The sequence below is a fragment of the Aythya marila genome (genome assembly GCF_965140915.1).
Source record: "Aythya marila genome assembly, chromosome: 4".
Taxonomy (NCBI): Eukaryota; Metazoa; Chordata; class Aves; order Anseriformes; family Anatidae; genus Aythya; species Aythya marila.
The window spans coordinates 62,275,321-62,287,641 of NC_139045.1; the positions used below are offsets into that span (position 1 = coordinate 62,275,321).

The 12,321-nt window shown below is 54.0% G+C and overlaps 1 protein-coding gene across 1 annotated transcript; it reads left to right on the forward strand.

The window, feature by feature from the left end:
* Window positions 1–7,422: 7,422 nt before the first annotated feature.
* On the forward strand, window positions 7,423–9,994 carry NKX3-2 (NK3 homeobox 2). Its single transcript, XM_082760249.1, has 2 exons — window positions 7,423–8,074; window positions 8,370–9,994. The coding sequence occupies exons 1-2, from the start codon at window positions 7,657–7,659 to the stop codon at window positions 8,846–8,848; spliced, it is 897 nt and encodes a 298-aa protein (XP_082616375.1). The 5' UTR covers window positions 7,423–7,656; the 3' UTR covers window positions 8,849–9,994.
* The last annotated feature ends 2,327 nt before the right edge of the window (window positions 9,995–12,321 follow it).

Consider the following 12,321-nt stretch of genomic DNA (forward strand, 5'->3'; position numbering starts at 1 on the left):
CACACAGTATCAAAGCTAGCTTAGGACAGTATTTTCATAAGCTGGTCTTGTCACAGGGCTTGGAATAACACTTTTTGAAAATACAAGAGCATGGGGCTGTGATATTCACCACAAAAGCCACTACCACACACCCTGCCCAGAGCACTATGGCTGCTGAAACAAAAACACACACACATTCCTGTCGTGACACTGGTTGTGGATGGCAGGCTACTTTTCAGCTCCACAGCTGGTAGCCTTGTCTTCTCCTCACCAAAAGGGTCTTGCTGCATCATTATCTTCCTGCCCAGGTGTTCTGACATTTAATATGCTCTCTGTAAAAGCACCTGTTACCTTGTACCAAAGCAGTTACACGACCTGCCCAGGCCTGCTTCTGAGAAACCACCATGACTGAGAAAGAAGCTCTAGGAGACATAGCAGTGCACCTGGCCAAATGCAGACCCAGGAACAAGGCATTTCAGGCTGGGAGTTGGAAACTCTTCCATGCCGCGTGCTGCCATAGCCTCCCCGGTCTGTCAAGTCTCCTCTCCAGACGTCCTGCCACTGTCCCAGCATCTGCCAGCAGTTCCCAGGGCTTCAGAAAGTCAGAACACCTCACGACCACAGAAGTTTCTTATAACTGGAGGGGTCAATAAAATAGCTGAATTAAATCCTGTGGGCAATATGGTGTTGTAATGAGAAGATCCTTTACCTCCAGATGGTTTCTGCTCCCTCCACGATAACTATGGGCAAAGTATGAACATCACCATGGGCACAACTAATAGTGTTCATATTATTCCTCCTCACAAAGAGGAGCAATCATGATGGTACAAAGAGGTTAGACTGCAAGGATGTTGTTGTGTATTTTGCAGAAGACTATGGCAGTGGTCTGTTTTGGAGCTATGAAGAACAACTTTGTTTTGTTAGGAGATGCATTTCCTGCAAACGAAGCACATCTGACACAAAAGAGCATAGGGACTGAGTGATGAATGCACTGCCCCTGCATTACCCTTCTCTGGTCAGAGTCCCTTTGACACAGAAGTGTTGCACAAAGTATATATACACTGTGTGAAAGAAACACAAACTCATCAGAAGTCCTCCAGAGATATGAAAGGACAGATGATAGCAGCATTTTTGGCTGAAGACAGGGTTTTAACGCTTCCTACAGGCAGCAATCTCTGATGGTCTTATGTGGGGTTGGAACAGCGAGAGCGTGTAGAGAAAAGCGTGGGTTTTTAATCAGCTCTCATAAAAAACAGACAATGCTATAAAGCACCAGAATGCCACACCACATACTGCCCTCTTTCCCAAGCAGGGAAAGCAGAAAGCTCTCACTCTTCCTGCCAAAAATAACCTCATCCATAGCGCAGGAAATCACAACTTTCCATCTTGAAAGTATTACCAAAATGTCCTTCCAGCCAGCACTCCTCTGCCTTCCCTGCTTCATTCTCAGGCAGATTTCTGTGTCCTTTTGTTATTAAAAAACCTCCTGGATAAATAAAAGGACTTTCTTGGTTTTCCAAGGGATTCACAGCTGACATTTTGTCTACCCACATGTCTGGTCCCACTTAGTCATAGCCCCCCTGTAGTGCTGGGGACTTCTTCAACCATTTCATTTACACTCAGTCATTGAATTCAGTTCATAATGAATTGGGTGTGAACTGGTTTTGTCATATTGCTCATTTTTATTCTTTGTCACATGTCTTAGCATTTTTTTCTTCTGTTAGGTAAAGCCCCAAATGTCCCTGGCTAATAAATTATAGAAACTGTTACTCCTATGGCAGCAACACCCTGAGGACCCACTCATGCTATGGTCACTCAACGCCATAATAACGCCCAGCAGGAGACAGCTTGAAGCCCAAAATCTCTAATTTCAGTTGAGAAAGCACTAAGAAACAAATGGAGCAAGGAATTCTGAGAGGGTAGAATGAGCTTCATAAGGACAAGGAAACGTGCATATTTGCAGTCACCCATAATTGACATGTTCAAAGTCTCTATTCTCTAAGATGCACACAGAAAATACGGATAATAACTGTACTGCCTGCTGACAATTTGTGTCATGTTCGCTAATTTTCTGGCGGCCAATTAAATTTGCATATGACCTGAACAAACCAGTGCCATTAATTCGTTTATGAAGTTTATGTAAGTATTTGTATTATCACTGAGCCAGCCAAAGAAATCCATGATTTAATGTAAAAGCTGTGTTTAAATGAAATGTACAGTCACTGTTCATACAAAATGATTGCCAGTGGAAACAACTCCCACCGTGGAGCTGCTAATTGCCCTAACTTCATGAACCAAACACTGGATCCAAGGTCTCTGTGCTCCAACAGCTTGACCTTGCTGCTCCACGGTGGGTTATGGGGTGTGGATCACTGCGTGAGTGAGCTGCCCGTCTCCCCCTGCTGCACGGCATGTCAAGCTGGGTGTCCTGCTTTCAGCCAGAGGTGTCAGAAATCCCTCAGGCAGGCTGGGATCCCTTTGGAGAACTGAGACACTGCAGGGTGAGATGTTTGGTCTGAAAAACCTGGCTTCACCCTCTGCTCGGCAAAGGGATTGGTGCACTCCCAGAGGTGCTGCTGGTGCTCATCCTGGGGCTGAGGGCTGCAGATGCTTGCCCAGGAGTAGAATAGCACAGCCTGCCTGCCCAAATCCTCCTGCAAGGTGAGGTGGCTCAAGGGCATCAGGCACCAAGGGTGCACCAGGCCATGGCAGCATAAAGTGTCAGGACTCGCCAGGGCTCCTCCTTTTGCCTCATTTTGACAGAGATCAGTGTTTACAAAAGATGCTCTTGATAGGAGACTGTACCCCTCTCTCCAGAAAAAAAATAAAAATAAAAATAAAAATTAATTCTGGAAGGTAACTGCATGGACCTGGATCAAAAACAGGACAACAGAAAAGTGATTCTCACCTCTGCAACACGTAATGTTTGGGCACCCAAGTTCTCTATTGGAATCCAGGCTCCCGAGTCTGATCTACTCCTCAGAGCAGGCACCACAACAGCCAGTACTGCAAGCTGAGTCTGATTACAAGCAAGAATCTGACCACAAAATGAAAATAAATAAATAAAAATAATAATAATAATAAAATCTGTCTCCATAGCTTAGGCTTTTAACTGAATGAAAATGGTGTGAAAAGAGGGAATCGTTTATCTTAAACTATTTTTTTTGAGTAATTGGTGCTTTGTATAAATGTATAATGTATAAGCCCCAAACAGTCTCAGATATTAACTTTAATTGGTGCAGAATAAAAAAAGGATAGAAAAAATAATATTAAAATGTTATTGACTTGCTACCAATAAAGACATGACCCTTAGACAAAGATTGGTAATAACCTTATAATTATAAACAGTTCCAGTATCCTGAGAGGCGTCCAGGTTTGCTTGATTTACGTACCAGAAGAAACAAAAATTGTTTAAATGTTGCCCCGCTAATTTAATTAACAAAAGTCCGTCATATGTGAGAAGTGAATTCAACAAATAAAAATATGGGAAAAATTATTACTTAGTTCTACATTGAGGAGCAATGGTAAAGGAAACCTGAACTTCACGTGATATTGCACCCAATAAACATCAAATGATTAATTGTACTTTGAGTGTTCTTAAAAGCCTAAAGACTTGCACACCACAAATGCATCTAGTGTGACTTGGTAAATATTCATTAAAATGCTCCAGCAAATAGTAAGAAAAAAAAAAAACAAAAACAAATAGATGGACCAGACACTGGATGGTGACTCATGCGTGACTTGTGCGTGTCATTCTGCATCTATTTTTCTATCAGAGTGCAAGTAAATTCCACTTTTATTGAATATAATATAATTTGAATATACATATTGAATTTAACTTTATTAAAACGGATGAGAAGCTAAATACAGGAACAAAAAATCACGACGTTTATTTCCCAGAAAAATTCAAAAGCTATAATTAATGCCTACAAGACGAATCCGGCCATTTGGATACGACGGCTTGTTTTTTATTACTAAATCAATTTAATCCTGCCCGGGCTGCATTTAACTACGTCAGAAGACGAGGAATATATGACCATTTACTTGAGTAGTAGGAAAATCGGCGTAAAAACAAGGAAAGAGTCTAGGAGAGGACTGACTTCAGGAGATGGTCTTGCCTGCAGACAGCTGCGAGCTGCTCCCGGTATGTGCAGCTGGCGGTGGCCTCCTGGCACGGCACTGGGCATCGACAAGGCATCTTCTCTTTTTTTGGGGATCTCGAGGATTAAATAATCCGTACGGTTTTTTCCTTCTGGGGGTCTTGCAAGGAGGGATAGCTCGGGAGAAATGCTGCCACGCGGTGCTGACAGCGAAACGCTGGCAGCTTTGCTTCCTTGCTCGGTGCCGGGCGTGCCAAACCCTGGCTTTTTATCCTAAAGGTGAAGCAGCAAGAAGGGTATCTGGGCCGGTTTTCCCAGGAACAGCAGCTCTGAGCGATAACAGTGGGCCGAACTGTGTCACCCCGCGCACACGACCCAAGCCCCGAGCATTTATTCCCGTTCGGCTGTAAGAGGCTACAGGAATGCTCGAATCGCAGCCTCCCAGCCCTAAAGGACACGGGCTTTTCCCCATAAAAGGACTATGGAAGAAGAAGGGGATTGCCTGCCAGCTATTAAAACCCTCTGAGCTAATTTGCTAAGAGTTTGTCAAGTCGGTAAAATTAAACCCTTCGCTGTCAGCGTTATATTTGCACATTCTCCGGGCTTAATATTCGGTTGGGTTCCAAAAATCATTTTTTTTTTCTTCACCAAATTATAGTGGCATATCCTTCTGTCCCTGCAGTCCATAAACATCTCACTCTCGACACCTCAGCAGGCTCCTGACGTAATTTACAAAGCGATTTGGGGGCTGAGTGCTGCAGGAGAGGCTTACGCGAGGTCTCCCGGGCACATATGGACGAATCCTGCCTGGGGCTTGTCTCAGAGGCACGCAGTTACAGCTGCGGTTACATCGGCCTGGAAATAGGCTGTTATTATTTAAGAAATTGGGTCGAAACCCGTTCAAAAGCAGACGACCTGAGATTTTCCTGCAAAACCAGCGAGCTGCCCAGGGCACCTTTACATTCGTTTGGTGCGCAGCCAGGGAGAGGCACGGCCGAGGTGAAAGCCACGAACCACATCTTCCCCGCCAGCAGCAGGGTCGGAGGGGGGTGAAACCCCCTTGCAGGAGGAATCCCCGTTTGTGCCATGGCCATCTTCCACCCGCGCCCCTGCGAGACCCGGCAGGAGGCTCTGTATTTCTGTAAGCACGTCGGGAGGTAAAATAGGGACGAGTCTGGTGAAGAAAAAAAAAAAAAAATCTGAATAAATACAGCAAAGGTACTGTGTCCCAACTGTGGGGCAGCCCTGGGCCATGAAACTGAGGAAGGTTTTTGGGGCGGGTGGCAGGGACAGAAGCGAGTCTGCCCGGCAGGAGCAAATCCTACCCTGGAGGAAAAGCTGGAGCATCGCCTTCTCCCCGTGGGAGGCAATCCCACCCGGGAGACCTTTTTTATATATTATATATAGGGTGAGTGCCCTTGAGAGAGGTTTTGCAGCCGTTTTTTTCCTCTGCGTGTGTGCCGTCGACTCTTTCCTGAAGCGTCGTGGCATCCTGGCAGTGCTTCAGCGAGCGGGTTGCATCGCACCTGAAAAGAAGGATGGCCCAGCTGATTGCATTAATAATAATAAATTAAAAAATAATAATAATAGGAAAAGGGGCCGAGGGCAGGGGCAGCGGCTGCGGGCAGTGCGGCCGGGACGCCTCTAGATGGGGCAGCCCGCCCGCAGGCGGCCCCGGGCGCTGCGGAAGGCGGGCGGGGAGCCGGGTCCCCTGCAGGGCTTCGGCTGTATCCCGGGGGGGGTCTCCAAGGAGGGTCCCCCCCGGGGAGAGGCAGGGATGGGGCAGAGAGGGGAGGCTTCATGCTCGGATTCCCCTCCGCCGCAGCCGGGCGGGCTGTGCATCCCCCCGGCGGTCTGTCTGTCCGTCCGTCCCGCTGCCCCTCTTCCCGGAGGGTCGGGGGGGGCTCGGTGGGACCACCCAGCAGGCCCCCGGGCTCCGCAGCCCCCCGCCGGCCTCCCCCCGCCGCTGCTCGCTCCCCAGACGTTTCCTCCCCCGAAATGTCCTTCTCTCTTTTTTTTTTTTTTTTTTTTTTTTTTTTTGTCCGGGAAGAGGGCGCAGAGATAGCCCGGGGAGGCTGAGGGAGGTCGTGGTGGTGGGGATAAGGAGTGAAAAATAAAATTAAAAAAATAAATAAAAATAGAAAGATAAAAAGAGAAGGGACGGCGGGGAGGGAGGCTCGGTAAATCAGCGAAGAATCGCAACCACTGTGAGCTAACCGCAGGTATTTCCAAAAGCTTGGACGCGAAGCCCCGTAAAGCAGGGGCTTGGGGGGGCTGCAAGATGGCTCATCCTCCTCCTTCTCCTCCTCCTCCTCGCCGCTCCCCGGCCCCATAGCGGCTCTGCCCCTACACCTGAGCGGAGCCTGGACGAAGGAGCACACCCCACTATTCCCCGTCCCCTCCGTGCCCCAAAACCTCCCCCCGGCCCTGCTCCCCCACCTGCCCCGCCTGCCCTTCTCCTCGTTCTCACCCCTGTGCACCCACACGTCCCCTCTGACGCCCCAAATTTCACCCCTCGTCTCTCCATCACCCCTTAGACTACCCGCACAAGGCACCTTCCTACACATAAGAGGATCGATCAAGGCTCCCCTCTTATTTCCTTCCATCTCTTAAAAAATCCCCTCGGATGTTTTCCGGCTGCATCGTGGCACAGACGGCAGAGCCGGCAGCTTCCAGGGGAAATACCTGGGTGGGAAAACGGGAAAAAGAAAGGAGCCCCCCCAGGGTTACCGGCAGGGAAGGACGAGCCCTCTGCTCCTTGAGCCAGGCGAAGACCATCTCCAGCGAGGCGCTGCGTACCGAGGCGGGGTTATCTATTGTCTTCATTTATTTTTTTTCCGCTAAGAACGATGTGGGAAAACATTTCTCTCTCGCCAAAGTCGTTGAGAACCGATTCCAGCGGAGCCGGAGGGTGCTGGAGGTGGGCGCACGGCCGGGCAGGAGCAGGTCAAGGGCGTGTGGGTGCGCTTCGAGGGGCGAAGCCGAGCCCGGGGGCACCGTGCGGACTCGCTCTGCTCCGCTCCCCCTTGCCCCAAAATCCCCGGGTGCCGTCCTCCCGCCCAGCAGCATCCCCCCGACGGCGCGGCCCCGTCCCGCTGCACCCCCCTCCCCACACACACACCCGGCCCCGCCGCGGGCCGCAAGGGGTTAACCCCCGCGGCGCGCGTCTCCCCGCGGCGGGGAGCCAATCGGCGCGCGGCCTGCGCGCCCGCCGCCCAATGGGAAGGCGCGGGGCCGGCGCCGTCGCGCGGCGGCGAGGGCCGGCGGCGCCGGCGGGAGAAAAAGCAGAGGGCGGGCGGGGGCGGGACAGAGCGGGGCGGAGGCAGCGCCCGCGCCGCCAGGGACCCGCGGCGGAGCGCGGCGGCGGCGGCCCCGGCGGCCCCGTCCCTATGGGCGGGCGGGCCGGTAGCGGCGCAGAGAGGCTGCCCCCGCTGCTGCCCCCGCTGCTGCCCGGCCTCCCGGCGGCGCACCAAGGCCCGGCACCGGCAGCGGCACCGGAGCGGCCGGCGGCGGCGGCGATGCGGTCGCCCAGCTGAAGGCGCGGCGCCGTCGCTGCTCGCTGTCGCCCCGCCGGGCCATGGCCGTGCGCGGCGGCAACGCCCTGACGCCTTTCTCCATCCAGGCCATCCTCAACAAGAAGGAGGAGCGCGCCCGACACGCGGCGGGGCGGCCGCCGGGGCCGCCCGGGGGATGGAGGCTCTGCGGGGCTGCCGAGGGGCCGCCGCTCCCCGCCGGGGCCGGGGCCGGGGCCGGTGCTGCCCGGCCGGCCGCTGCCGCCCCGAGGACGCCGGCGAGCTGGGACTCGGACTCGGCGCTGAGCGAGGAGCCCGAGGGCGAGCGGCGCTCCGAGGAGGAGGGCGCCGGGGGCAGCGGCCGCCCCGCCGAGGCGGCGGGCGGCGGGGGGAGGCCGGCGGCGGCGGAGGCTCAGCCCCCGGAGGCGGCGGAGCGGGACAACGCCGGGCTCAGTGACAGCGAGATGTCGGCGGCCGTCTCAGGTACGGGCCGGGCCGGGAGGAGGGGTCGCTCTCCGGTGGGTCGCGGGTGGGAGGCGGCCGCGGGGCTCTTGTGCCGAGGGCCCGGACCGGAGGGATGGAGGGGAAGGGGTCGGAGAGGGGCCGAGCCCCCCTTCGAGCCCAGAAGGCCGAAAAACCCCCGGTGCCGTCGGGCCCCCGGTGCCGTCGGGCCGGAACCGGCGACCCCAGCAGCGGCTCCCGGGGCGCGGGGGACCGGGGGATGGGGGCGTCCCGGTGGCTGCCCGCCGTGACCGCCGTGCTGTCGCCCTGCCCGCAGATCGCAGCCCGCCGGAGGAGGAGGACGGAGCGGGCAAGTGCGGGAAGCTGCTGCCGGCGGAGGACGAGGCGGCGGCGGCGCCGAAGCCTCGCAAGAAGCGCTCCCGGGCCGCCTTCTCCCACGCGCAGGTCTTCGAGCTGGAGCGGCGCTTCAACCACCAGCGCTACCTGTCGGGGCCCGAGCGGGCCGACCTGGCCGCCTCGCTGAAGCTGACCGAGACGCAGGTGAAGATCTGGTTCCAGAACCGGCGCTACAAGACCAAGAGGCGGCAGATGGCCGCAGACCTGCTGGCCGCCGCGCCCGCCGCCAAGAAGGTGGCCGTCAAGGTGCTGGTGCGCGACGACCAGAGACAGTACCACCCCGGCGAGGTGCTGCGGCCGCCCTCGCTGCTCTCCCTCCAGCCCTCCTATTACTACCCCTACTACTGCCTGCCCGGCTGGGCACTGTCCACCTGCGCCGCAGCCGCCGGCACCCAGTGAGGGGCACCCAGCGTGCGCCCCCCGCAGCACCCCGGGGAGCCCGTCTCCCACTCCCCCTGCTTCCCATCCACAGCCCCCGCCGCAGCTCTCGGTGCCTTGGACAGTATTTATTATTATTTTATTGTTATTTTTATTATTAATATTATTTGGACGGTCCCTCACCCGCTCCTCTCCCAGCGTAGGACTTCTCGGCCACCCCCTCGCCCCGTCCCCACCCCGGCAGCCGAGGACTCTTGCAATTCGGCACGACTAGTTCATGGTATCCATGTTGTCAGTGTATTTGGTGTAGACTTTTTTGTTTTTTTGTTTGTTTGATTTCGCTTCGGATCGGTAGAGACTCGATCTTGTGTGGGAGAGAGAAAGAGAGAGAGAGAAAAAAGGAAAGGAAAAAAAAAAAAAACACCATCAACAACAAAACGCCACGAAACCAAATGCAGCTCCAAAGAGGAGATCAAGGACTCCCTCGGTGGATTGTAAGGAAGCTTTTTTTTGACGTCTGTTTGAGTCCTTGGTCTTCCGACTCGTTGCAAACTGAGTGTGCCTTGTATGGTGCTGAATGTAAGGAAGCCTCTTTCAGATCCCCCCTGCTCTTGTTGCCCATGTTATTCCTGTACTCCATGATCCCTGGCAAAGGATAAATATGTCACAAAAGGGTGAGACTTATATTGCAACTCCAGACTTCTTTTTTTTTTTTTCTTTTGTTTTGTTTTGTTTTCCTGAGATCTTTCCGTGTTCGGGGAGGGAGGAGTTACGGATTTTTCGCACTTTCCAGTTGTATTAAAGTTGTTGTTATTATTATTTTTATATTCAATGTGAATATTTCTAGTCAGGCTTTAAAAAAAAAAAATCGATGTAACGGGAAATTTTAATACCAACAGTGCCTTTCACAGTTCTTCTGCAGCCCTCTCCTTCAGGGGCGGGGATTTCTGATCTGCTCAGCAATGTAATTACACTTTCTTTCATTCAAGGTAACTCATCGCTTTTTTTTTTCTTTATTTTTTTTTCCTCCCTTTCTCTTTTAATGGCACTGTGCACTCAACTAGAGTATTTACTTCAAATGAATTGTGAATGTTTGTAAGCTACCCGCTGTACTTTTTTTTTTTTTTTTTTTAATTTATAAACTTTAGTTTAACACCTCGCTCTGCCGCGTGTGTCGTTTCTGAGGGCTGGCACGGATTTCCCCGGCAGCTTTTTCCCTCTCAGCTCTGCCCCTTTCCCTCCGTGCCCTGCTCCAAGGGCACCGGCAGTGGCTCCGGATCCCCCCCGGGGGCTCGGGCGTGCAGGACACGATGCTGTTCGGTCTGTCTGGGTCAGAGGGGAGCCCCCAGAACCCCCCAGCTCCCGGAAAGGAGGCTCCCGAGCGTATCCCGGGGAGGATGCGGCGCGGTGCGGGCACCCCGGGACCGCCACGTCGGTTTTCCCGTGCCAGGGGCTTGCCCGCATCCCTCGAAAACCCAGGCAGCTCCTGGGGGAAGCGGATAGTGATCGTAATTATTATTCCTCCGCGTCTGCGGGTTATTCCCTCTCTGCTGGAGCCTGCAGCCGGGCTCGTCCCAGCAGCCCGAGGCCGCACGGCCACGACAGCCGCTTGGGGCAGCCTCCAGCTTTGGAGAGGATTTCCCGGGGCCGGCCCTACAGTGAGCCGGAGCCGGCCCTACAAGGATCCCGGGGCCGGCAGCGTTCTGCTTGGGGCAGCTTCAACCCCAGGGGGACGGGACGGGCAGGGCAGGGATGCGCAGCCCCTCGTTTTTCCACCCGATTTTGCCTCGCCCCTCTCCCGGGCACCCCCCCGGCTCCCCGCAGCGAGCAGCCCCGGGCGTATTTGCAGCCCCACTGCCCTGCTGCCGAGCCTCGAGTCCTCCGAGCAGCCCCAGGAGGCCTCCGGGCAGCTTCCTCGGCAGCCGCCTCGCCCCCCCAATTGTTATTTCTCTCTGCCCAGGCTCTGAGAGCAGCGCTGCGGGCTGCGGCTCTCTCCCAGACAGGCTCCCCGCGGCGTGGGCAGGGGTAGAGGGGCCGGGGGCGAGCGGATCGATCCTAAAGCTGTCGGTGTCTGTGGCACGGAGGGCTCTGCTCTAAGTTTGGGGTTTTAGCTGTGCCCCGCCGGGTGGGTTGGAGCTGAGGGAAGGGTGGTTTACAGCGAAAATCTTGGCGGATGCGGGAGGAACGATATTTATTAGCCCCGATCCTGAAATACATATTTTTTTCCTTCCTTCTTTCCATTTTTGTTTTTATTTTATTTTTTATTTTATTTTTTAACCATCTTCTCCCGCCTTTCCCACCGCTTTCCCTCCTGGGAAAACGAAAGCTGTAGGTGGCTGGAGCAGGGATGGCTCCGAGGGGACAATTTGCAAGAGCGGAGGGGCCGGGGGGGGACACGAAATTTCTGTCGCGACCGGGGGGGGCTTTCGGAGAAGCTGCTCACTGCCCCTCTGGGGCTCCGGGATGGAGAGGGGGGATTATTTCGAAGCCTTTCCCGTAGGTGACCGGGTTTTGTTATTTTTCTCCGTGCTCGCTGACGGATGGAGCACTGCAGGGAATCGCCTGATGTGAAAAGAAAGCGTCGGTCAGGAGAGCTTCCCCAGGGCCCTTCGGGTTGTGGCAGTGGGTAACAGTCGCGGGACAAAGCCGCAAGCTATTTTTCTTTGAATCTAGTAAAATTAAGATGCGTTTTGTTCGAGGCAGAGATCGCTGAACAAGGTGATCCGGGCGAAGTTAGCCAGGAAGATAGGATGAGGTTCGATATCGAATATTTCGGTTTCGTTACTGCAATCGTTTGGCGTTGGCAAAATCCGGTATTGGCGGAACATCAGTGTTTTACATCGAGGAGGGTTAACTGATAATTTAATGCAATTTTACGTGAGTTTGGAGGCTTTTCTATTCCTGCTTCTACCGATAATTTTACACTTTGAAATATAAAGCAATCGCTCCGAGTCTTTTTCTCTTTTCTTAATGACAAACCCCCCAGTAAACCGCGCGTAACTCTACCAAGGCCAAAGGAATCAGTCCGGATTTTCGACGGTTCAGTTCACAGCAAAACCCGGGCTTTAGCATGCTCTCTCCATCCCACCCCCCGACCACATACTCGGCTCTGGAGCACATCCACTGCTGCACCACGACAGTAAACTCCCTATCGATATGTCCCAGCCCCTCTCCCCGAGCCCGGATCGGTGCGGGAGCCGTGGGAACACTTTTCCATCCGGCCACCGGCAGGCTACGGTCAGAAAAAAACAGTCGCAACAGGGAGAGAGAGAAACTACCGCAGCTACGAGAAATTCGATTGTTGAAATGTAATGTAAATTGTGTATATCTTTGCATATGTCTCCACAGGCGCTCGTGTTTGTGTATGAAACGCTCGCACAGGCGCAGAGACCAGCTCTGCGCCCAGAAGGCTGCCTATATTTAGATCCCTCCTGCTCGCTCGCAGGGCAATAAAACAGGAAACCACGTAGGTTTCCCTTCTCACACGCGCTTCT

What these genes read in the sequence shown, in the direction of transcription:
- NKX3-2 (XM_082760249.1), top strand. Translation starts at nt 7,657, where the DNA reads ATGGCCGTGCGCGGCGGCAACGCCCTGACGCCTTTCTCCATCCAGGCC. An exon ending in GATGTCGGCGGCCGTCTCAG is followed by an intron (nt 8,075 to 8,369) that starts GTACGGGCCGGG and finishes CCCTGCCCGCAG; the next exon opens with ATCGCAGCCCGCCGGAGGAG.